Source organism: Haemaphysalis longicornis, unplaced genomic scaffold, assembly GCF_048455015.1.
Source record: "Haemaphysalis longicornis isolate Haplotype H1 unplaced genomic scaffold, Haemaphysalis longicornis Haplotype H1 scaffold_12, whole genome shotgun sequence".
In the NCBI taxonomy this organism is placed as follows: domain Eukaryota; kingdom Metazoa; phylum Arthropoda; class Arachnida; order Ixodida; family Ixodidae; genus Haemaphysalis; species Haemaphysalis longicornis.
In genome coordinates, this window is record NW_027526225.1 from 77,952,598 (window position 1) to 77,975,741 (window position 23,144).

Below are 23,144 nucleotides of genomic sequence, written 5' to 3' on the forward strand. Positions count from 1 at the left end.
TTTTCAAGGAGTCCAGCGTGTCATGGTCATGCACGTGATGGTACTTTCCTTTTCGCTTTTTCAAGGCCACAGCGGCTCTGTAACCTTAGAGACAACGCATAATGTGGGCTTGAATTAAACTTGATAAGGGTAGCACTCTCGGCACGTTCGTACTCCATAATTACCCCAAATAATTGCGCAAAAAAGGAGTTACGGACCTAGTGAGGACGGACACACACAGCGCAATATGTGTCCGTATGTGTGCGTCCGTCATCACGTCTACCGTGTCCCTCCTTTTTTGCGCTATTATTTGGGGTTTAACAAAACATGTGCAGTCTTCAACATTGTTTTTGTAGCGAAAGCTATGCATCTGCCCTCACTTCTTCCGTGCCCCCCCCTTTTTGCGCAATTACTTGGGGTTAAATTAGACATGTGCGGTCTTCAACATTGTTTTTTGTAGCGAAAGCTACAGTGCGCTACCTCGGGCAGTCTTCTCGGGGTGACCAGTTTTGACATTGATAGAGGTCAAACCACACCCCCTTCCGTAAGCGCCCGGGTTGGAGCAGCGCCCTATGGCTGGGAGAAATATGCGAAAGGGAACGGAGAAGCGCGCGGGACCCGTACCGCCAACTGGCAGTGGAAGGCGAGGACGCCGCCACCGCAGCGCTAAGTGCGCATGACGAAGATAGGTGACGTGCGCACAGAGCCGTGTGCGATGGAGTAGGACGAACATTCAGCTGTGGTCGTTCGTACAGTGGCGACGCTTAAACAACGCCGTGAGGCGAAAAAGAAGGAACACCCTACTGTTGCGTCCAGCTTCGCTACCTTCAAGTCTTACGCGTTAGTGTGAGCTTCCTTCATTTTTTTTTTCAGGAAATGACGTAGAAATTTATAAATGAGTATTTTATTACTGAAGGAACTCTTGACGAAGGCGCAAATTCTGAATAGCCGACGACAACAGATTAGCAAAAACAAAATAACAATAAAAGTACAGTGCCCTTCCACTTTGTGAAAAAGGATGGCCAGCGAGGCTGCGGCGCTTATTGCTACAGTCGTCTTAGCGGGTAATTGTCCTATAGTTAGTTTCAGGATGGGTCGTCTAATACAATAGCTACAGCCGTTTCTTTGCAATACTCCCTCCGTAGATGTCATGTAGTTACTGCAGATAGTAGTTCTGTAACTTTTACAACTTCCCTGTGAACTATGACAAGTAAAACATGGCGTAATTGTAGGGTCGTCTTGACGGCTAACTGTCATACAATTTCCTTCAGGATACTTTTGATAACACAACAGTCAAGGCCATTTCCTCTAATCACACCCCCTCCGTAAATGGCTGTGCTTCACTGCGCCACAGGCAATGTGGAAAAGCCAGCTCACAGAAACCAAGCTTACACCGATTTCTTGAAAGTCGCTTTCACCTCTAAGCTGAAGTGCATCGCTGGAAATGAATGAATGAAACAAATCTTTATTAAAAACAACAGGTGCAGTTGTTAGGGTACCCGCCCGGTGGAGGCGATCCCTAGTCCGGGATCCCCTCTCTGCGGCTGGCTGCGAGACATCCTTTCAGTGGCAATTTAAGCCGTCATATCAAAATATAAAGGCCCTAGTACCTTTTTTGCATGTTTTTTTTTCATACGCTGAAGGTGTTGCGCCCAGTTTCATGATCCCGGAGATTCGAGTGGGTGCCCCAAGGGGGCGCTACGCTTGCGTGCGATTCTTGTCTACATCGCTCTGTTGCCGGAGATAATCTGCTGGATCCTAGACAGCTTCGCTGTAAAAAAAAATCACGCACCCATCCGACGAACAACGATGATAAGTGAATGCGAAGCTTGGATTCCTCGGTTGTCGTCTGAGTGTGGACTTTGACTCATTGAGCTTTAACTTTGACTCGCAAGCTATTTGGATTTTTGGTCGCAGCCGCTTGGACTTTGACCCTTCGCCATTTTATTTCGCACGAAGAAATGTTTGCGCGCAACCATAGTCGTCGTTATAGGGAGGGGTGCATGAATTTTGTGTCTAACTTTGCACGTCCATTGACTCCTTCCAAATCCAAACTGCTTCGCCCGTGTCAGAATTGCGAAATCGGATAGATGTCGGCTTCATAACGCGAGGGGCCCGGGCTCGATTCTGACCACGGGAAGCGTTCATTTTCTTCTTTCGTCATAATCACCATCATCATGATCCCCATAAGCCCTCCCATTGTGCAAATTGGTTTTCCTGCAGTGCGTTTTGTGGTGCGCACGGACGCCATCAGTGAAACATAAAAGCTTCGCTTTGAAACGTCGATGAAAATTTCGCCTCTTAGTTGCTGGAGCACTCGCCATGGTATTGTGCCGCACGTGCTTTGTGATGGAGGTGCACCTTACTTTTCAGAATGAATTGAAGAACATGTTCGTCAGAAGGTGTTCCCCTTTCTCGCACAGTTTGCGGCATAGACCCACTGTTTCTTTTTTGTGTGCTTTCAAGGGGGAAATGTTACTGAACCAGCAGTGGGCACTGGGACATGGCTCCAAGGGACCAACGCCAACGACGACGAAGCACTGGGTTGCACGAACTCAGCTCGATCTGTCATGGTCGCACTGTAAATAGATTCCTTCTCTTCGCAAATAGGACGTTTCACCCCTCACCATCGATCCTCTTATTAGTTTTGTAGCCCCTTAACATCTTTGGTGGAGTCTGTACGTGTGTGTGTCTGTCTGTGTGTATGTATGTATCTCCGTCCGTTCACCGTCCATCCGTCCTGTCTGCCTGCCTGCCTGCCTCCCTGCTTGTCTGTCTGCCTGTCTATCTGTCTGTCTGTCCGTCCTTGCGCCCTGTCTGTCTGTCTGTCTGCCTGCCTGCCTGCCTGTCTGTCTGTCTGTCTGTCCGTGCCTGCCTCCCTGCTTGTCTGTCTGCCTGCCTGTCTGTCTGTCTGTCTGTCCGTCCTTGCGCCCTGTCTGTCTGTCTGTCTCTCTGTCTGCCTGTCCGTCCATCTGTCCGTCCATCCACATCCCTCCTGTCTGTCTGTCTGTCTGTCTGTCTGTCTGTCTGTCTGTCTGCCTGTCTGTCTGTCTGTCTGTCTATTTTCTCCAGCACCCGCTAAAGCAAGGAAACTAGGAACTCTCTGCCTTACCTGTATGCGGGTCGGCGTGAACGGTGACCCGCTTGGTCGATGAGGAAGAGGATGAAGATGGTGTTGCGTGAACGACGATCCGCTTGGGCACCGCGCCCGTACTGCAGGTCGGGAAGAGCACTTCCGGTGCACTCGGCGCCGCTTCCGCCTTGGCGGAAGTGGACGCAGCCGCTGGAGGCCCCTGCTTCACCTCCGGCTGGCCGCCGTGAACGTCGGTCTTGCTGGAAGACAGCGAGCAGGCCTCTGTGGGCTTGCTGATGCCACTGCCCAAGTTGCCAATGTTGGCGCTGTTGCGAGCCGGAGACCTGTTGCGAGCCCTGGATTCGCGCTTCGAGCCCCGCTTCGGATCGGATTCGCACTTGGCTTCAGGCTTCCTGCGAGTTCCGAAAAGAGAGAGGAAGGAGGAAAAAAACTATGTCACAGAACCATCGCTGGCAACACGTTTCCAAGGAGTCCTCAGTAGCAGCGGAACTCGTTGACCCCGAAGATAGGAAAAATTTGTCTTCGCGCTCCAGGCGGCAATTACTCGATTCAGAAGCAAGAAAAACAAAAGTTCTAAATTGAAATTTTTGGTCACTTCTCAATAAAGAAAACATGGTTCTACACCCTAGCTGCGCGGTGTTTCACAGCCCGGGCTTATACGTCTAAAGACTTGATTTTAATAACCTGCAATAAGGACTCTCCAGGGTCAGTTAGGATCAATTTGCTGATTGCCTCTTTTGAAAGGTAACCTGGCATCTTTATCTAAACATCAAATGCCACGAAACACCGAAACATGAAGGAACAAGACACCGTCTTAGAATGCCCACGTTTTTGCGCGTTTTTGTTTTCGAAATCAGCGTAAACCAACTCTCCAAGCTTGTTCTTTTGTTCTTGATATTGTTCTTGTTCTCCCTGTCAACTGAGAGAAACTTCTGACGAAGCAGCCCATGGGCTCTGATGACCGACACTGGACAGCGAGGCCGGGACTATATAGTGAGCATGCATGCCTGCTTCTTCCAACTCTCACCCCTTCGCTGGCTGTGGCATCTGTCTCGAGCCAGCAGGAGGTGTGTTGACCACTGGACCAGCTGGCGGCTTTTTCTCTGTAGGAACGAAAGCAAACAAAGAGAATCAGTCCCTCCGAATATGTGGGACAGTTACATAAGCATTCTTTGGCTGCACCCCAGCGAGAAAGCATGATGCAAAATAAATACAATTTTGTGAACTTAACACATTTATTCGCCAGGTTAGGGAACATGTTGACCATTGCTACGTTAAAAATAGACCCCGAAGAACTGCAAAATAATTAAGCAAAATGTGTGAAGCGATGGGCTGGCAATTTATGTGTGTATAGTAGGAAAAGCGATCATAAGGAGTTCGGCGTATAAAGCTTTATAGGGGGAAATGGGACCTACATACTTACACTTAAAGAAACGCTTACATTATATCGCTTAATAAGAAGTCTTCCCAGCGATTCATTTGTGTGCACCAAACAAAACGACTTTAAGTATACGCGGTGCAAAGCAAAGCGGCCAGAATGAGGATTGATGCATTCGTAGAATTTTTTTAGACAAAATTTAGAAAAATCGTAAAATTTCTACGCCGCCTTTTCCCTGCGGTGATTCAAAGTTACGGTATCACCTAGTTTAATTTCAGTACACTCGACTTTGATGCATAACAACGGTTTCTATACAAACTCAGCAAATTAATCGCAGTATTTTTGGGCTAGTCTAAGTACACCCGCCCTTATTTTTCCTTTAAATGCCCCCAAGTTGAGGTTCGAAATCCTTTTATGGCATAACCGGCATCACTCTTCTGCCTACATTCTGCTTACATCCGCCCCGTTACAAGAGACTGTGTAAAATACCAAATATTAAACGTCGTTATCATGCCTCTTTGAGCTTTGCACACAGTCGAAATAAGTAAACCAACACCCAATCTTCCCTTTGAGCTCTCGTTGAAAACAGCTTGTTCAATTCTATGCCATATGGTGCTTTGCAGATGGCAGAGATTTCGCGGTAAATTTTTTCATGCCTTCGAGAGCAATTTTTTTTACTCTCTGGTTAGTAATAGGTAGAAATTAAGTGCATAATTGCTTACCCAAGGGGTTGCATATTCAACGATGGTAAACAACTGACATTTGGATCAGTCAGAAAACATGGAGTGAAGAATAAGCGCACCGAAGCGTCGCAAACTTGTATGTGTGTCTTTGCAGAATAGTATGAAATTCTGGAAATGTTCATTAATTTTCTCTTAGCCGTCACCCTCAGTGTACCCAGAAATTCTTTAAAACTTCTTTTTTCGCCAAACCAAATTGCACCAGCTTCGTTATATTCATTTCTCCTTACCTTCCGGTCCTAAAATTCACTTCCAATTATATCACTTAAACAAAAACATAACACGACTACTGTATCCGAAAGTGTCAAAAAGAAAAATTAACGTCAGCTAGGATTTCACATCTTTTGTTAGCTTGACAACCAAGTTCCGATGTACCTCATCCTAAAGCCCCCACCATAGGGTGCTATCAGCTACAGATGTGCTCGTGTTTCTGCGCTGTCAAGTAAAAAAAATGAAGGCGCCGTACAACCATTCCTGGTATATTCGGCACTTTGAACAAGGGTTTGCGTCTCGTTGCAACAAAAGAAGTTGCTTACATTGGACCCGTATTCCATTGCTTCGCTGCAAATATAGTCGAAAGACGATAGACAGATGTGCCTTCCCTACCACGTGACTACCTCTCCTTCCTCCCCCTCCGACGCGCCACGCTCTTTCCCTCGCCCCTCGATCCTCTCAGCAGGAATAATGAAATTAAGGTTTCCTCCAAAAAATTTAATTTTCCCGCGTTCCGCTGCTCGCACGCCACCCTGGCGAAGCTCGAGCCGACATCTTTCCTTTCAGTCTTTCCTTTCAAATCACCTGTTTTAAGCACCACTTAAACGCGTTTTTTTCTATATTTGATATAATAAAAACCAATCCAACCTTCATTCTCAATTACAGAACAAAAACGGTTTTGCTCTTTCATATATACTTATTTCATACCTCAAGTATGCCTGAGGTATTCTTTGCGTTAAATAATGTGCTTATGTATTAGCCGTGGCAGCAATTTTAGAATTTTGGAACAATTTTGCTGCGTTTAATCATTTAAACATCTTTTTTTCGCATTATAGCTGGCAACTTATGTACCACCGTACGCATCAACAGGTCAGTTTACTACATATATTGAGTGTATTCCATGACCCGCCGCGGTGGCTCAGTGGCTAAGGTGTTCTGCTGCTAAGCGCGGGGACGCGGGTTCGATTCCCGGCCGCGGCGGCCGCTTTTCTGATGGAGGCGAAAAGCAAGAACGCCCGTGTGTACGAGATATCGGAGCACGTTAAAGATCCCCAGGTGGTCAAAATTAATCCGGAGGCCATCACTACGTCGCGCCTCATTGCCTGCGTTGCGTCGGCTCGTTAAACCCTTCAATCAATCAATCAATCAATCAATCAATAAATCAGTCAATCAATCGAGTGTACTCCACGCGTGACGAATTCCAATTCACGCAGTGCACTAAATAGAACATGACGCAATAAACAGCACACTGAGCTCTAATATGTACCGCCCAGGCCGATCATTTGTCGACCGTGGTAACGGTAAAATTCCGCACATCCTCGACAAGCATACGGCTCCTGATGGCCCTGCAGATTGAACGCAGCTCCAGATTTCCAGCATCGGGAACCAGTCCAAAGCGATTCGGTCCAACAAACAAAAAAACTAACGAACTGTATCGCGGTTATTCTAACGCATCTACTGGGTGTATATGCATGAAGCTACGCGCACTACAAAACGCGACTTGAAAAAACAACAGCCGATGCTTCGACCGACACAACGGCGCATTTTTAGTAGTCACAGGAAAAAACGAAGACAGCTCGCGAGAAGGGCGTAGTGGCGCACTTTAAACGATGGGGAGGCCGATTACCCATGCAAGGTCGCGATGTGGGTCCTGACCTTTACACTCCCTGAGCCGTGAAGTTTGGAGCAGCAGTGGTTATTGAGGCACGCTTTTTATTTTCGTTAGTTTCTTTCCTGGTAGTTCTGTATTTTTTAACTCGTCTCCCCAGTAAAAGAGGATGGTGGTCGCTTATTGAAGGCACTAAAAAAACGGCACGCTTACGACTTGTCCCGGGGATCCCATGGGTGCCACGAGGCTAGATCGCCGATACTAAGTGTTTCACACAGTATAAACGGCTCGTTTTTACCTGGTTGAAAGGTTAACGTCGTTAACCCCTAAACCAGGCAAAAACGCGTCGCTGTCTGGGGTTGCTGGTGGTATAAGCGCATGCGCTAGCAAATCTGCGAACAGGCGCTCATTATTTTTGTTTATGCTCAGTTAACTAACTATAGGAGATACTTTTGGACAAGAAAGTTCCAGCTCAATCATTGAAGCGGGACATTGCGACTTTCTCTGGGCAGATTCTGTTAAAGGCTGAGCTTTATTTTTGCGTTATCCGAACACAAAACGATGGGCTACTTAAGAACTTTACTTAACGGGCAAATATTCGAATGTCGCGGGCCATCTCACGCTTCGCACGCCGTGAGGTACCGAAATGCACGCCTAACCTGTCGCACAGCTCGCTACAACGCCTAAACGGCCAATGCTTCGATACTAGTCGCCTCGAAAGGCGGGAAATCGCAGCGTGCTAGCAGTGATAAATAGAACACAAGCACAATGACACGAATCCGTCGACGAAAATTTTGAAATTTGGTTCCCTGAAAGTCAGCCAGCAGCATGACTCCATCACTGTGAGCATGATGATGATGATAATGATGATGATTGCTATTGGTTTCCCCTTTGAAGCAGGGTGATGACATGTCATCTTACCAAAAAGACTAATATAACCATGTTTTACACTCTTGGTTTAATACTAGCGCTGCTTAGGGCAGGCACTAAAGCTTATTAGGCCCGAAATACTTTCTTTCCCCTGTTACAGGTGGTAACTGTCCTAGGCAATATTCCCCTCTCTGCTTTTCGTCCACCAGCATTCTAATCTTCTTTTCGTCCCCTCGACAGCCTTGAAGTTAACTTCCTCTCTTATACCCTTAAATCCTAGGGCTTCTGGAAGCCCAATATTCCCTTCATGCAGATTTGGATGGATACCCTCACATTCTAGCACTATGTTCCGCATAGCTTCTGTTTCTTTTCCGCAGACCACGCATACCCCATCATTTTGTGAATACTTCCCCACAAAACTCTTAGTTCGCAGGCAACCTGCTCTAGCCTCAAAAAGCAAAGCACTGCCCTGGGAATTATCGTAGAAATTTTCCTTTATGATGTTCAATTTCTCAGCCCTGTACATCTGTAACGACGTTTGTACGCCTCCCCCCCCCCCCCTCCACTCCCGTGCTCGCACTATGCACATGTAGCCCCAAGGCACTATTATATTGCTTCAGTATTCCAAGACCTGTCCGCTATCTTCTTCTATAATCGCGTTTTGTAAGTCTCTGGACTTCTTGATACGCACTTGTTTTGTAGAGTTGGAAGTATGCAAGCAATGTGTAGCGTGTCATTTAAAAAAAAAAAATCCCAACAGCCTTTCTGCGTTGTGGAAACCAGCTCTCACAACCTACCTTGACGTCACAGATGCGCAAAGATTCCTAGCGAAAATGTTAAATTCAGCGAAGTCCTTGAGCGTGAAAACTGGCGCCATTCATTACCTTCAAATGACGTCCTCCCTGTTCTACTCAACCAGGATTAGTGTCAACATGGCTGCGCCGACGTTGAAGTAACAAGTTAAACCTTCTTGAACTGCGACAAGCAACTTTCGTAAGAGCGGGTCGCCTGCGAACTAAGAGTTTTGTGGGGACGTAATCTGGTCTCCGGAAAAGAAACAGAAACTATGCGGCACATAGTGATAGAATGTGAGGGTATCCCTCCAAATCTACATGAAGGGAATATTGGGCTTCCAGAAACCCTAGGATTTAAGGGTATCAGAGAGGAAGTTAACTTCAAGGCTGTCGAGGGGACGAAAAGAAGATTAGAATGCTGGTGGACGAAAAGCAGAGAGGGGAATATTGCCTAGGACAGTTACCACCTGTGACAGGGGAAAGAAAGTATTTTTTGCCTAATAAGCTTTTGTGCCTGCTCCAAGCAGCGGTAGTAATAAACCAAGAGTGTAAAACACGGGTATATTAGTCCTTTTTAGTAAGTTGACATGTCATCATCCCGCTACAAAGAGGAAACCAATAGCAATCATCATCATCATCATCATCATCATCAACTGCCGCAGTAACCTGCCTTGTTGACGCCACTTACAAAATGTAGGCAGCGAACTTCAATTCGAAACTCGGCGAAATTTCGTCCCATTTTTAGTTCGACCTGCAGCTTGAGAATTCGCCCAACTGCAAACTGAAACTGCTTTCAGCTTTTAACTACTTGGAGCCGTTGGTGAAACACCCGTTGAACGCAACCGTATAACGGCGTCGAGCAACCGTGAAGCCTCTAACCTTGGTTCCAGCTCGTGAAGCAGGGATCGTTCGTGAGTTGTGTGCAGTGTGCGCCGGATAGTTCAGCCCGTCGCCCAACCAATCAAAGAAATGCGCTTATTATTCAAAGCAGGGAACCACGCGTCCGCGCTTCCACGCTTGGTCTCCGCTCGGGACATCTGCCGTCCGAGCCAAGCCAAGCCCAGCCAAGCCTGGTGTCAGGCGGAACTTTATTGCCCTCATTTTGGCGCAGACTGGAGACTTCGATTTTCCCGCGCTTTTTTCGTACATTAAGTCCTGCGAAGTCGGCAGGATACTCGTTTGTTAGTTTGTCTGTTTTTTATTTATTTATTTATTTATTTATTTATTTATTTATTTATTTATTTATTTATTTATTTATTTATTTATTTACGCTACATTACAAGTTTGTTTTGAGCATAGAGTAAGGGGGGTTGCTTTTCTACCAGAAGATACAGTAGGGGGAGACAAATACACGAGATAAAGAAAACGTAGCCTATAGCTACATAATAATCACACAAATGTTAAGGAAAGTGGTAAGAGGTCTTACACGTTTCCGCTGAATAATTATTGCATTGATTGATAGATATTTGATTGATTGCAGGGTTCAACGTGCCGACGCAACGCAGGCGATGACGCGCGCCGTAGTGGAGGGCTCCGGATTAATTTTGACCACCTGGGGACCTTTAACGTGCGCCGAAATCTCGTACACACGGGCGTTTTTGCTTTTCGCCTCCATTAGAAAAGCGGAACAACTATTGCAAACACACAGGATTTTTCTCAGTTTAAGACAACACAATAAAAGCTCACACAAAAACAAACACCCATACGCAATCAAAACATTAGTTTTGTGCATTTACTATAACTTTTAATGGTAGCACTGTAATTATGAAGGAACCCAGTCGGGTCAACTAACGCGAGTAGCGAGAGTAAGCGCAAATGAAGCAAATTCTAAATACGAAACGAACAGTACACGAAACTGATTTCGAATCACTTCGCGAAGCTCAGCAAAATTTCGTGCCATTTTTCATTCGAAGAGCTGCGGTTGCTTCCCGGTTCTGCGAAACCAGCCACGACCGAACGGGTTGCTAATGTCAGTCCAGGATCTTCGCTTTCTCTTTTTGTACGTGCATTCGCGCCTCGTTTAAAAGATCCGGTTTAATTCCAACAGCGTGTATACAAATGACGGAACGCTGCCGAAACGATACATCGTCGTGGCTTGAGAAAAAAAAAAGAAACACAAACACCGCATTTTTTTGCGGCCAACCCTTTCCGCCTACGGGCGCAGCAGCTGACCGTGTGCCCAATTCTCTACTACTCCGATAAATCAGGACCAGTACCGAGAACACCTGGTGCTGCTCGAAGAGCGCTGCAAATGCATTTTACGGGCGTAGTTGGCTTCTTGCTGGTGGCAAAGCTTTATCGGAATCGCGCGGCTGTCCCACACGTAGATACGGCGTACGTGATCGTTCGAATGCGGCAGGGCATGCATGCACAAGCAGTGAGCTGCGCATGCGCAACTGAGAGCCTAATCTGTCTCGCCCTCTAAGTGTCCCATCTCTCTCGCTTTCACTCTCTCTCTCTCTCTGACGCACGCGCCATAGAGCATATGCACTCGTATACGGCACTCATTTAGCGGCTGTCGCCGCGACAATGTTAACGGCACGCCCGTGCGTCTGCTGTACAGGCAACTGAAGGTTTTGAGCTTAGATCTTCTTGTATTATCTTTTAAAATTGTTTTTATGCTCTTGTGGCGCTTGATTCGGAACTGACTATTTTACTGGCCGTGAGAACGGCACGACAAGACTTGGCGATAAAGAAAAAAACAAAATGAAACAACGAAATTGTAAAATATTGTCGCTCTTCCGAACCTGACGCAATTTTTTGAAATATTTTAATACCAAATAAACCTACATCAATGAATTCTAGATACCGCACTACCGAATGATCAATTACAAAGCGATTTGGCGTCACAGTGCACGTTGGATTCTTTTTGGTAAGAAGAGACGAAAAGAGGATGGGAGGAAAACGGCGCCGAAATTGGTTGCTGGCATGGAAAAGCGGCGAGATTAATGCGAAGGTAGTGTCTATTATCCAGGCAACCGTGAGAATTGCCGTCAGGAATTTCACACGGTAGTCCCCTCTGATTGGCTAAGCACGCCCCCCGGAGATTTTCTGGAACAAATCTATACCTATAAAAAGAAGTGCCCGACTGACTGACTGACTGACTGACTGACTGACTGACTGACTGACTCACTGACTGACTGACTGACTGTCTGACTGACTGACTGACTGACTGACTGACTGACTGACTGACTGACTGACTGACTGACTGACTGACTCATCAACGCCCAGCTAAAACTGTTAGACCTAGAGACTTGAAATTTCACGAGTTTATTTGCGTCATTGAGTAGGTGCTAAGGCGGATTTTTCAGAAATTGCCCTCCTAACCGAAGAAAAGGGCGAAATTGTGGTTTCGCGAATTTGTGATTTTCTCGGTCACCCATTCCCATATCGAAGCGCTTTTTGCTGATATAAGTAGCGCTTAAGAATACCTAAAAAGTAGTTTTTGGATTTCGCCCTAACCTACAACAGCGAGGTGATTTCGCATTCCGGAACTAAAACGGTGTCCCTAAAGATTCGCAAATAAATTTTTCACCGATTCAGTAATCCAACTTATTTTTGCTAGAATATGTTACTTATATAAATGCACAGAACCGTTTTTGAGGATTTCGCTCTGCGACGCCGCTAAAAGGGTCAAATTGTTTTTTACAAATGACACGGCTGATGAGCCAGAAAGGCCTGACGGGTTATGCACACGTCTAGCCAAACTGCTCTTTGAAACGGCTACAGATTGCAAGGGCACATTCTAATTACGGTGTTGGATATCAATATTTCTTAAAATTTTAAAAATTCCACCTTGGAGAGAGGGAAAAGCGGTAAAATAGTTTTTCACGTATTAATTTTTTTACCGCCCGCCATCTGAGATATCGGACTGGTTTTTGTTAAGATAGGCAACTTACTCACGTATCTCAACACTGTTATAGAACATTTTTCAATGACACCCTCCCAATAGAGCCAAGCGGTATTTCGGGAAAACACTGTGTTTTTACACTTTCGTTAATAACCACCCAGCCAGTTGATATCTCCCATTCGTTTTTTCTTTAAAATGCTGCCCATTTAATTTCCCAAAAACCACTTTAAGGATTTTGTTCTAACATGCGGATAAGAAGGCCAGCGAGATTTTTTATTCTGCATCCTTTTGGACGTAAAATACAGCTGAGTTTTCCCGCGTTCGCTTAGCGGTCGCCATCTGTTGACACCTTCGGCAACTACGCGTCTCCCGTAGGAGCAGGTGTCATATATCATAAATGTAAAAGCGAAGATGTACCAGTAAAAAGCGCAAAGGTTAGCCCACGGCATCTGCTGGGACTTCCTGCAATCTCGCGCCTCCCGTAGAGAGCCCATGTTACTTATGATAAAAGTGTACCGATGAGCATCGTTCATATCTTCTGAGATAGCACTTCCTACTAGGAAGAATACCCCTCACCCAGCCGGCCTCCATCATGTGTTCCCAGTGCAATCTCCTGCCGAATTCAAGTTGTGATTGCAACCTGGCACTCTTCTTCATATCATATTAAGAGCGAAAGCAAACCAAGCTCCTCCTTCTTCCATCCACTTTTCCAAACCTTGAGCTGTGGGAGAACCTGGTGACTAACAGCGATCTGGATGTCCAGACAATACTTCCTCCAGAGCGAAGGCTGCCCACTCATCACATGGCTTTCTGGAATTGGGAACCACTCCCACTTCGCCGGCTCAATAAAACCTTTTTCACTCACTGACTCATTCGCTCAAACGCGCCATCTTGGGGCAATTTGTTTAGCGAGAGTTGGAGTAAAACACGAGTACCAGTCGTTTTACATTACCACGACGCGCCTGCTGTAGGAGCCTGTGTACTGACAGCAGGCAGGCGCTCCCGAGTGTGTACCACGTCCTAAAGAAGTAGCCTAATAAGGCGACTAACAAATACCAATTGCTGTCCTTAATATAATGGCCCACCCGGGCACCGCCGGGTACTAGCGCTAGTATTTCCTAAAAACTCGTTCCCACGGATGCTCCCTGTGGCGCTGTGTTATAGCACTTAGTTTTGAACGGGAAGGCTCAGGTACGAGTCCGGGATTGGCGAAGCTTTTTTTTTAGCTTTCGAAATTTTGAAGTTTTCGCTCACGGTGATTTTGTAAATGCTTTTCTATCCTGGTTATTATTATATCAGAAGATCGACGCACACGACTTGTAGAATAGGTTGGAATATGTTAAATATAGATTGTATTCTGTGTCGTTGGGCTGTGTTTGGCTAGGATTGTTGCAGTTGGGCTGGATTTGGGTAGGTTATAATACGTTAAGTTGGGTTACGTTAGGTTAGATTTTGTTAAATTACGTAGGGAGGTAATAATATTCAGCGAATTTTAGGCCAGCCAGCTCTTATGCAAACTGCCGTGAGAATTGCCGGGAGGTAATTCTCACTGTTGCCGTGAGATCAGACGCAGCCTAACGCAAAACGAAAACGAAGCATGTCGGCTGGAACCGTGCTAAGTACAACAAAAACAAAAGATAAAATAAATGACGCTGGCTCGCGCTGCATGCCCTCCCGGCGTGGTTATAAACCCTCGGATGCGGTAAACTCGTCGCGGTATAGCATATTTATTTTAGTAAAAAAAAAAAGGCAGCTACTACGACGCGCTTTTACGGCCCGCAAGAGCAGCGCTGGTGGCGTCGCCCAGGAGACGGCGCCCATCCGCTGCTGCCAGCGGCTATGTTTCGGTGTCCGTAGGCTTGGGTAGCTGCGGATGTTGCCTCGTTTCACTTAATCCTACCTGCCCCTGCACCTTCATTCGCTTGGACCAAGAACGCCTCGACGTCATTTGAAGTTAGCGAAGGGAAACTCATACTACCGTATTTAGTCGCATAATGATCGCACTCGCGTAATGGTCGCACCCTAAAGTTTATCGCCAAAATTCAATTTTTTTAAAATTTCCCGCGCAATGAACGCACCCTAAACTTGCCGCAGCAGTATGTCGTATGTGTGCCACTACCTTATGATGATCGTGCTTACCTCTGTTTCCTTCCCTTTCAAAGCGGACATGGCTACGTTATTGCCGCAGACTCGTCGATATTAGCGATATCGGCAAGCATGCGTTCAGTAGTGATGTGGAAGAAACTCTCCCTAAATGCACATAATGTAGTCACAAGACAAAGAAGAAAAAATGCGCTCACTTTGCTGCGTCGGCCCCCATGTCTGTTCCGATGTCCCGCACTGTGACAGCGGCAGCCACTTATTGGTCGTCCTGTTGTCACCTCGCAGGAAACTAGTTCTGGCGCGTTCCGCAATTCATGAAAACACTGCATTTTGCGTCACTTTGCACAGCGGCTGGAAAGGTTTGTGGAGTTCTTGTTATGTTTTTATTTAGTATTTTTGTTATGTTCATGAGACCTATCGTAAAAATTTTGACCCGCAACTTGCTTGCCTTTCCTGTGTTCAAACGTTTTTCGCGAAAAGTTTACCCCGCGTTATGGACGCACCCCTAAATTAGCATCAAATTTTTTTTGAAAAAAAGTGCGATCATTACGCAAGTAAATACGGTAATCATATTGCACAGACTTCTTTTATGAAACGAGATTAACAGCGCCGGACGGCAAGTGTCTTTACGCGATTGATTACATCCTCCGCACACCCTTAACAACCCTCGGATAGATCTCTCCTCATTTTTGTCGTCACTATCAATCACCCTCGTAGAACGCTCTCATATATGATGCAGAAACATCGGTATACAGAATAAAAAAAAGGTGGGAAGCTGGTGAAAAACTCAATGTGAAAGCTGTCGGAAGTGCAGAGCAGTGATTCGCCATAATGGGCTGTAGCGCCGTTATCCGCTCACTCTTACCACCCATCACGCTGTTCGCCGCCCTGTCTTATTCCTATCCTGATGAATTCAACGGAGGTTTATCCAACGCATTTCAAATTTCCCGCCTTCGCAGTGCTCGCGCGCCCCCTGCCTGAAACAGCGGCAGCGGGAGTTCTGTTCTTTTTTTCAGCTTGCTTTTCCTCCCGCGCGCGCCTGCGTTGAACTGCCACTTTTTTAAATGCGAATGCATTTATTAGTGGGGGGGTGTCTTGCGTCCATCGAGCGGCATGCGCCTACATTCCCCCAGCGCGAGCGCACGTGAGCGCGCGCCTCGTGGTTCTGCCTTCGTCGTCGTCGTCGTCGTAAATGCGAATGCATTTCTTAGTCGGGGGTTGTCGTGCTCCGTCGGCGTGCGCCCGCAGGTGTTATCTCTCTGCGCTCAATGCCGAACGCATGCGCTTGAAGCGAGCTGTACTAGTTTGCTCGAAGCGGCAAGGACGGCGAGTACTGCGGTGTTAGTCTCGTGTCTAACGTGTATGGGAACTTGATATCGCACGCCGTTGCCACGTCTCCCGTTCGAGACACGTCTCCGTACAAGGACTTGTACACCCTTGCCTACACCGGAGACGGAGTCTTTGTGGTGACCGTGTACCTCGCGCCCAACCTCGCTCGATACGCCGTTGCCGCGCAGCTGGACGCGGCTATGGAAAGTGTGCGCGTGCGCTCCAAACCCTCTGACCCCATAGTCTTGGTTGGCGACTTCAACGTTGACGTGCGCAAGAAGAGTGGCGAGTGGCTGGTCGAGTACATGCAGACCAGGCACTCTATGCATTGTCTCTCTGCCGGCTTCGACACGTGCCCCACTACCATTCACGGGAGTTGCAGTGATCTGGTCTTTACGCGAAACTGTGACGCGCGTATGCTTCTCAAAGACCCTTTGACCGTGCACTCTAGCGATCGCAAGGCAGTGATTGTGGCCGTCAGGTACAACGATAACACAAACATGTGCTGATGAATAAATGATTACGTTCACACTGTCGTCATTAATCACGCCATTACTCGCAACACACTCATCGGTGCACCCAATGCATTCGCATTTCTGCACGATTCCCTTCGGGGAGGTGCGGGGGAATTTTTTTTTCGCTTACTATCATAACAACCAACCCAACGAGCGTTCCCAACTAAATGAACGCGGGCGCTGCCAGTTCATGAGGTATATTTTGCCTCAAATGTACCTGCGCTTCTTTTTTTTTTTTTTTTTTTTGCGCTAGACATGTATGACAAGCGCCAGCGGTTTACGAGTTTCGAACACTTGCCACTATAAAACCGCTTCGCTTTCGAAGCCTCTGGGTTACGCCGCGACGACAGGACGCCGTGTGGCTCTACTTTGGTCCAGCGAGCGAGCTACGACGACAAGGCGAGCCCTCCCTAAAGCGCTCTGCACTCAAATGTTTTTTAAATTCCACTGGGAGTCCATTTACGTGATTTTCCCGAGGCCAAAGCTTCTTCGCACTCTAGCTCCCTCGATGTGTGCGCCCACAAAGCACGTACCTGGCACATCCTTGGTAGTGAAACTCTTTGGAGGGACGGGCCCGGTTGCCGGCTGCTTGACGCTGCACTGTTCCCTGCGAACGATAAAAATTGATGCAGTTTAGAAGGGTGTTGAACAACTAGCATTGTCAAGATCGCAGAGCGTTGAAGTTTGCCTGCCACATGCCGGCAAAACCGGGCAAACCACTAACATTTCTGCGAAGTGTCAAAAAGACCTGAAGGTCTATAGATTAGACATCCGAAGTACATTCAATATTGTTATAAAAAATTGTTGATGTTAAGAATACGTCGCTGGTACCTTATATTCGGACGTTATTTCGACTGTTAAAGACGTACTCTCGATGTTGCTGCTACTTTATTTGTGGACGCTATTTAGACATATTTTGCGGACGTATTTAAGATGTTCCTGGTTTTTAAGTTTTTCACTGCGTGCATGTCTATCGCAGTTAGTTTAGCTATATATTCTATACTTTATTTTTACACTCCCCGCCGACATACTTTTTAAGGTTACCTAGGGGTTTTGGTACGTGACTGTGCGAGTTTTGTAATCCGCGAATACTGCTTTTTTGGAAATATAAATGTGGAGGCCGCAATGAATTAGTCTCCACGTCTGCCTGAAGAAACTTTGACGCTCATAGCAGTTTTTTTTTTTTTTAGTTTTTAGTATACCTTAAGGTAGATTAAAATTTCGCAAATAGCTTCAGAGCGAATCTGGTGCCGTATACGCCCTATCACATTCGGCCATTCCGAGCCACCGGCCCACGAGAATAGTTAGCATCGTAATCGACATCATCGCAATAAATATCGTCACTATCGATGGCTATACGCTACGTGATGAGTCGATAACGGTACAAACGGGTACTCCAAACACATTTACGAGAGGCAGCCCTTACCAGCTCATCTCTTGAAGATCAGCTACACCTGGTACAGAGATCTAAGATAAGATCTGTTGCATCTGCAGCCCTGGGCGTCGGGCACCACCCATGAACACCCTCCTATCTCTTCCCCCCATTCCTTTCCCCCTCTTTTCTCAACAAATGTTCTGCTGCTGCTGCTTCTTCTGCTACTATTACTACTATTACTACTACTACTATTACTACTACTACTACTACTAGTAGTAGTAGTAGTAGTAATAGTAGTAGTAGAGTAGTAGTAGTAGTACTACTAGTAGTAGTAGAGTAGTAGTAGTACTACTAGTAGTAGTAGCGCTACTACTGCTACTACTACTACTACCAGTTGTGAATCAGTCAATCAATCGCCTGCGATCCCTGATAGTAGTAGGGATCGCGTGCGACCCCTTCAACTACTACTACTACTAATGCTACTACTACTACTACTACTACTACTACTACTACTACAGCTACTACTACTACTACTACCAGTTGTGAATCATTCAACCAATCAATCACCTGCGATCCCTGATCTCACCTCACTCTGGTACCATCATCCTTCCACTTGCGACCTACCTGTGATTACTTCGCGTGCATCCTTCTGTATTCAATACACCGGTCACTTAGTAAACCTTTATGTCACCCGCGTCGCATGTCCTGTTCATCCCTTTTAAATACGGAACCATTCCTACGTGGGTGCAACAAGAAAACCTGTGTATCTGTTTGTAGTGCTCCATGTGGTCACACCTTCGCCGCATAAGAGAATGCTATTACAAAGGCTTAGGCATATGCCACGGAGATGAAACCGTTGGGGGGTAGAGGTATACAGCTTTGCTGTAAGTCTCGTGTCTTTGGAGCGCGAAGCGTTCTAGCGCGAAGCGTCCGAACACGAGTGTTCCGGTGTGTTCTTTTAGTACGCGTTTCCCCCAGAGATGAAACATTCTAGCACAAGGCGTTGGAAAACGAGTGTCCAGAGAGAGAGAGCAAACATCTTTATTGAGTCCGGCAGCTGGGACGCAGCCTAGTCGTCGTGTCGGGCCGCCACTCGTCGTCGGCTCCCTACTCATGCATTGCCTCCAGTGGAGGCAGCAGTTTCGGGGCGCTGGCGTTCGAGGGCCCCCAACACCTGCTGGACGGCCGTATGTTGTATTTCGTAGTCCTTGTCTCTGGTCGCACTTGCGAGAAGCGGCGGGAGCGTTTTGGCTGTATTGGCTTCACTGGGGTGTAGTCTACAGTCCCACAGAATGTGAGATGCTGTGGCTCTGTCCTTCTTACACAACACACACACGTCGCTTGGGAACACTTCTGGACACATGTGTTTGGCTATCACCGGAGTCATTAGCGCATTAGTTTGTAGTTGTCTGTACACGACCGCTTCTCGTTTCGTCAGACGAGGGTGCGGTGGTGGGAAGGTCCGGCGGTTAGCTCGATACCACTCAAGGATGTCCCTATAGGTGGTGAGTGGCGACGCTTCGTCGAGCTCTTGCTCTGCAAGTTGGGGGCTGGAGCTTGCGCCGCGTCCGGTGAGCGCGTGCGCTGCTCGGTCCGCCTCCTCGTTGCGGTTGCTGCCCGTACCCAACTGGCCGGCGTGCGCCGGGAACCACCTAATAGTCATCGTCATTTCTTTGGGAGGTAGGGCCCCGCACACCTTCACTGTACTGTGGGAGACACGATTTGTGGCGTAGTTCACGATCGCTGTCCTCGAGTCGCTGATCACAGTGGTGCACTTCGGACTTGTGAGTGCCAGAGCGATCGCCATTTCCTCGGCGTGATGCACACTCTTGGCTTTGACGCTGCCTGCGGTGTATAGTTCGCCGGTGTTGGCGGCTATAACAGCTGCCGCATACGTGTTCGGGTGTTTTAGTACCATGACTACATGGAATGACGACGACAGGGGACGACGACGACATGAGACGCCGACAGCCCGAGCCCCTGAGGGGCTTCACCACTAAAGAAAAATACTGTACCATGGCTGTAGGTTTGCCTTCTGCCGAGTGGGCTTACAGGCTGCAAGAAGTCCCAAGCCGTTATTACGGTTATTGCGTTTTTTTTTAGATTTGAGGCCAGATATCAATGCTTGGAAATGAAGTGTTTGTAGACTACGGTAGCGGCATAAACGTACTTAATTACTCATGTAAAACGGCGTCTAAGTTTGGTATGATCTTTAACAAAGAATTTAAGCACGTTCCCTTGCATTGTTACGACTGCCAAAGTCAACTATAAAGAATAAATCTATGCAAGTATTCCTCGCAGTCACGGGCTTCATCAGTCCTCAGAACGGAATCAGTCTTCAGAACACCTGGGGGTCCCCACTAATCGCTGGAATCGGTGTGTTAGGTATATCCCATTGCTTCAGCGCGTGTGATTGGTTGCAACGCGTTTTTTAGGGCGCAGAACTTTGGCGGCCGCTAGTGCGATTTGGCTGTGGCGACGGCGACAACGTTGTAGCCGAGCGAGTGAAGAGAGGAAGAAAAGGGTGGGTGAAAGTGTGCGAAAGTGTGAGTATTCTATGCTGAGCCCGCACGAGACGTTCGTCGGAGAGTCTGGCCAAAGCTTGAAGGGGAGGGCGGTACGCGCTGCAATGGCGTCGTCTCTCAAAGTTCCGCCCCCTCACACTTTCGCCATGCGTTGCCACCAATGAGCGCCCTCCCCTCAAACCTTCGCCAAACGTCCTTCCTTCTTTCGTTGTTCATTCGAACCACGTGACATTTGTGCGGGAGGTTCAAACGCGATTTGCAACAACACACTTTTCGGCAGCGGCGGTGCGCAGTAGCGCGCGCCGCCGCGCGTTCGCTGATCGCAGCAGCTGTGCGCCGTGACCGAGAAGACTGCCGTTCGCGCTGCGAGTAAATTTTGCACTGGGGAGTATAGTAATCGTCACTGCTTTTTACTGAATCGCCAACGTTTTCAATTGCTGATCCACTGTGGCTGTCTTCAACTCACAATCATTCATCTTCTCAGCGTGCAACTACGCCTGACTCCCTCATTACTTTGAGATATTATAGGGTTCATAGTAGTCGAAGGATGGGATGAGGTTTAGCCCCCAAATCTTGAAAGTACTTGAAGCATGCAATTCATAACAAACCCGGTCGTCACGGCTAGCAGAACTTGCAGTGAGTATTGGGTTGGTGGGAGGAACTTTCGGTGACACTTCCAGTATCGAGTTCGGTTTTCGGTAAATCGGGGACAGTTCACGGACTAGGCACTCAAGAAGCAAGCTCGTGCGTCCGATTTTTACGAAGCATTTTTGTCTGACGATGAGTGAAGGAAGACCGGTGGCCCCTTCTCTGTGTACATATACCGACCCGTGAGTGAGTGAGTGAGTGAGTGAGTGAGTGAGTGAGTGAGTGAGTGAGTGAGTGAGTGAGTGAGTGAGTGAGTGAGTGAGTGAGTGAGTGAGTGAGTGAGTGAGTGAGTGAGTGAGTGAGTGAGTGAGTGAGTGAGTGAGTGAGTGAGTGAGTGAGTGAGTGAGTGAGTGAGTGAGTGAGTGAGTGAGTGAGTAGTACTGAGCGAGTGTGTGAGTGAGTACGCAGTGAGTGATTCAGTCAGTGAGTGATTCAGTGCTTGTTGAGAGTGAGTCGAAACCCCCAGGAGCCTCCTGGATGACGATACGGGTTATTATCGCATCTGTCCTGCCCTGTATTTTTAAAGCACACCTTTTTATGCCTCCCTGATGGCGTTGACGTCTGAGTAAAACACACCGCAGGAAAGCCGACTTTACAAAGTGGTCTTCACAAAGGGTACATCAATCACACAACGCATAACATAACAATGGGATGTCTTAGGTCACCTAACGGACCTCTCGTAATACACGAAGTATAGTTTGGCAGTACACAGGGTTAGCCATGATGATGATGGTGAAATATATTCTTTAAGCAGGTGCATAGATAGCAGGTTGATCGCGCCGCACGCTTATCTAATGGTAAGCCGCCGCGCTTCCTTTGAGTTAATTGCGCGATCGTTGGCTTTGGACTTTGGTGGTGTGAAGTCGGATGTTGGCTATGGACTGGGGTTGAGTTGAGTGGACGTTGGGTTCTAAGTTTAAGGGGAATGTCGCTTCGACCTTTGGGAGAGTGGATTTTGGAATTTGGCTTTAAGTCTGATTGCACGGAGAGAGCATCGCGTTTTAAACACCTTTCTCTTAAGAAAGGGGCTTTCATTTTTGAGAACCGCCAACGCTCTCTTACAAGTGCATCGTCTTCTTTTTTTTCCATTTTAGTCTTGCACAAGAAGTACTACCAACTATCCGTTCATATTCAAGATTAACACAGACTTTTGGTTGCCGACGGCACACGCCACATTTGAGGACCACATCAGTTGGATTGTAGGCTGGTGTAGGCCGACATTCTACGAAGCGGGCTTATAAGCAATGAAGTGCGAAAAACAACTTAGACTTTTACATCCTAGGCGAATAAGGCATTTGGCCGCCCAGCCAAATTAACCCGTTGACCCCTTGAACCAAAAAGCCTAATTAAAACATTGACAACGCACACACTGCACATTTCCCCCAGAGTCAACTACCGATGCCATATCATTAAAAAACGCTTTTATTCGTTTCGCCTAAACATAGGGCGCGCTTTAATGGTTGACTCATTAACGTATTGTCAACAGGACAAAAAAGACGACCGAGGAGCTGGGAATTAGATGGCAATTTTTATCAGACTGGGTATTTGGGGATCTGTAGATTGAAGCAAGCATACGCATATACTTCGCATATCTTCGTGAAGCTGTGTAAGCAGTGTCAAAGCATGTAGCGTAGGTGCACTCTTTCCATTATCGCGCAGCGCGCACCAGAAATACCGGACGAGGACCAGAAATTACCGTAGGGACTTCTTGGCTGCGCCTCCTTCTTGAGCTTCACCAGAATGTCTCCGGAGAACCGGAAACTACTGGTGTCGCACTTTGAGCAGACAATGGCGAGAGGCAAAGAGGATCCTGGCTAGGTTCGTCGACTGTGTCAAGAAAGTTTGTTCCCCCACCCCCTCTTATGCGCTTATCTCTTCAGTCAACCCGTACATCCATTCGCTTAGGAACGTTTGCTCTATTTCGTGAATCCTGTGAGGAACTTCACCGTTGTCTTGCGTAAGGGTACTTTATCGCACTCAACCAGCTCCCACTACACAGAACATTTCCTCAGTGTCCTGTTCAAATACGACAGGAACAATCTGCGTTACGTGGTCCCCCATCGTTTCAGCTTCTCAGAAAAGCTATGATTGTGCTTCTTAATTCTCTTTCCTCTCTCAGTCG

The 23,144-nt window shown here is 47.2% G+C and overlaps 1 protein-coding gene across 1 annotated transcript in view; it reads right to left on the reverse strand.

Moving 5' to 3' along the window:
• Window positions 1-23,144, reverse strand: part of LOC144162827 (uncharacterized) — a 125,879-nt gene that overhangs the window by 30,047 nt on the left and 72,688 nt on the right. Inside the window, exons 3-5 of the mRNA XM_077693494.1 lie at window positions 17,008-17,081; window positions 4,101-4,176; window positions 3,092-3,465 (exon numbers count right to left, since the gene is read on the reverse strand). Of these exons, the coding sequence (XP_077549620.1) occupies window positions 3,092-3,465; window positions 4,101-4,176; window positions 17,008-17,081 (524 nt within the window). The remainder of the gene's footprint in view (window positions 1-3,091; window positions 3,466-4,100; window positions 4,177-17,007; window positions 17,082-23,144) is intronic.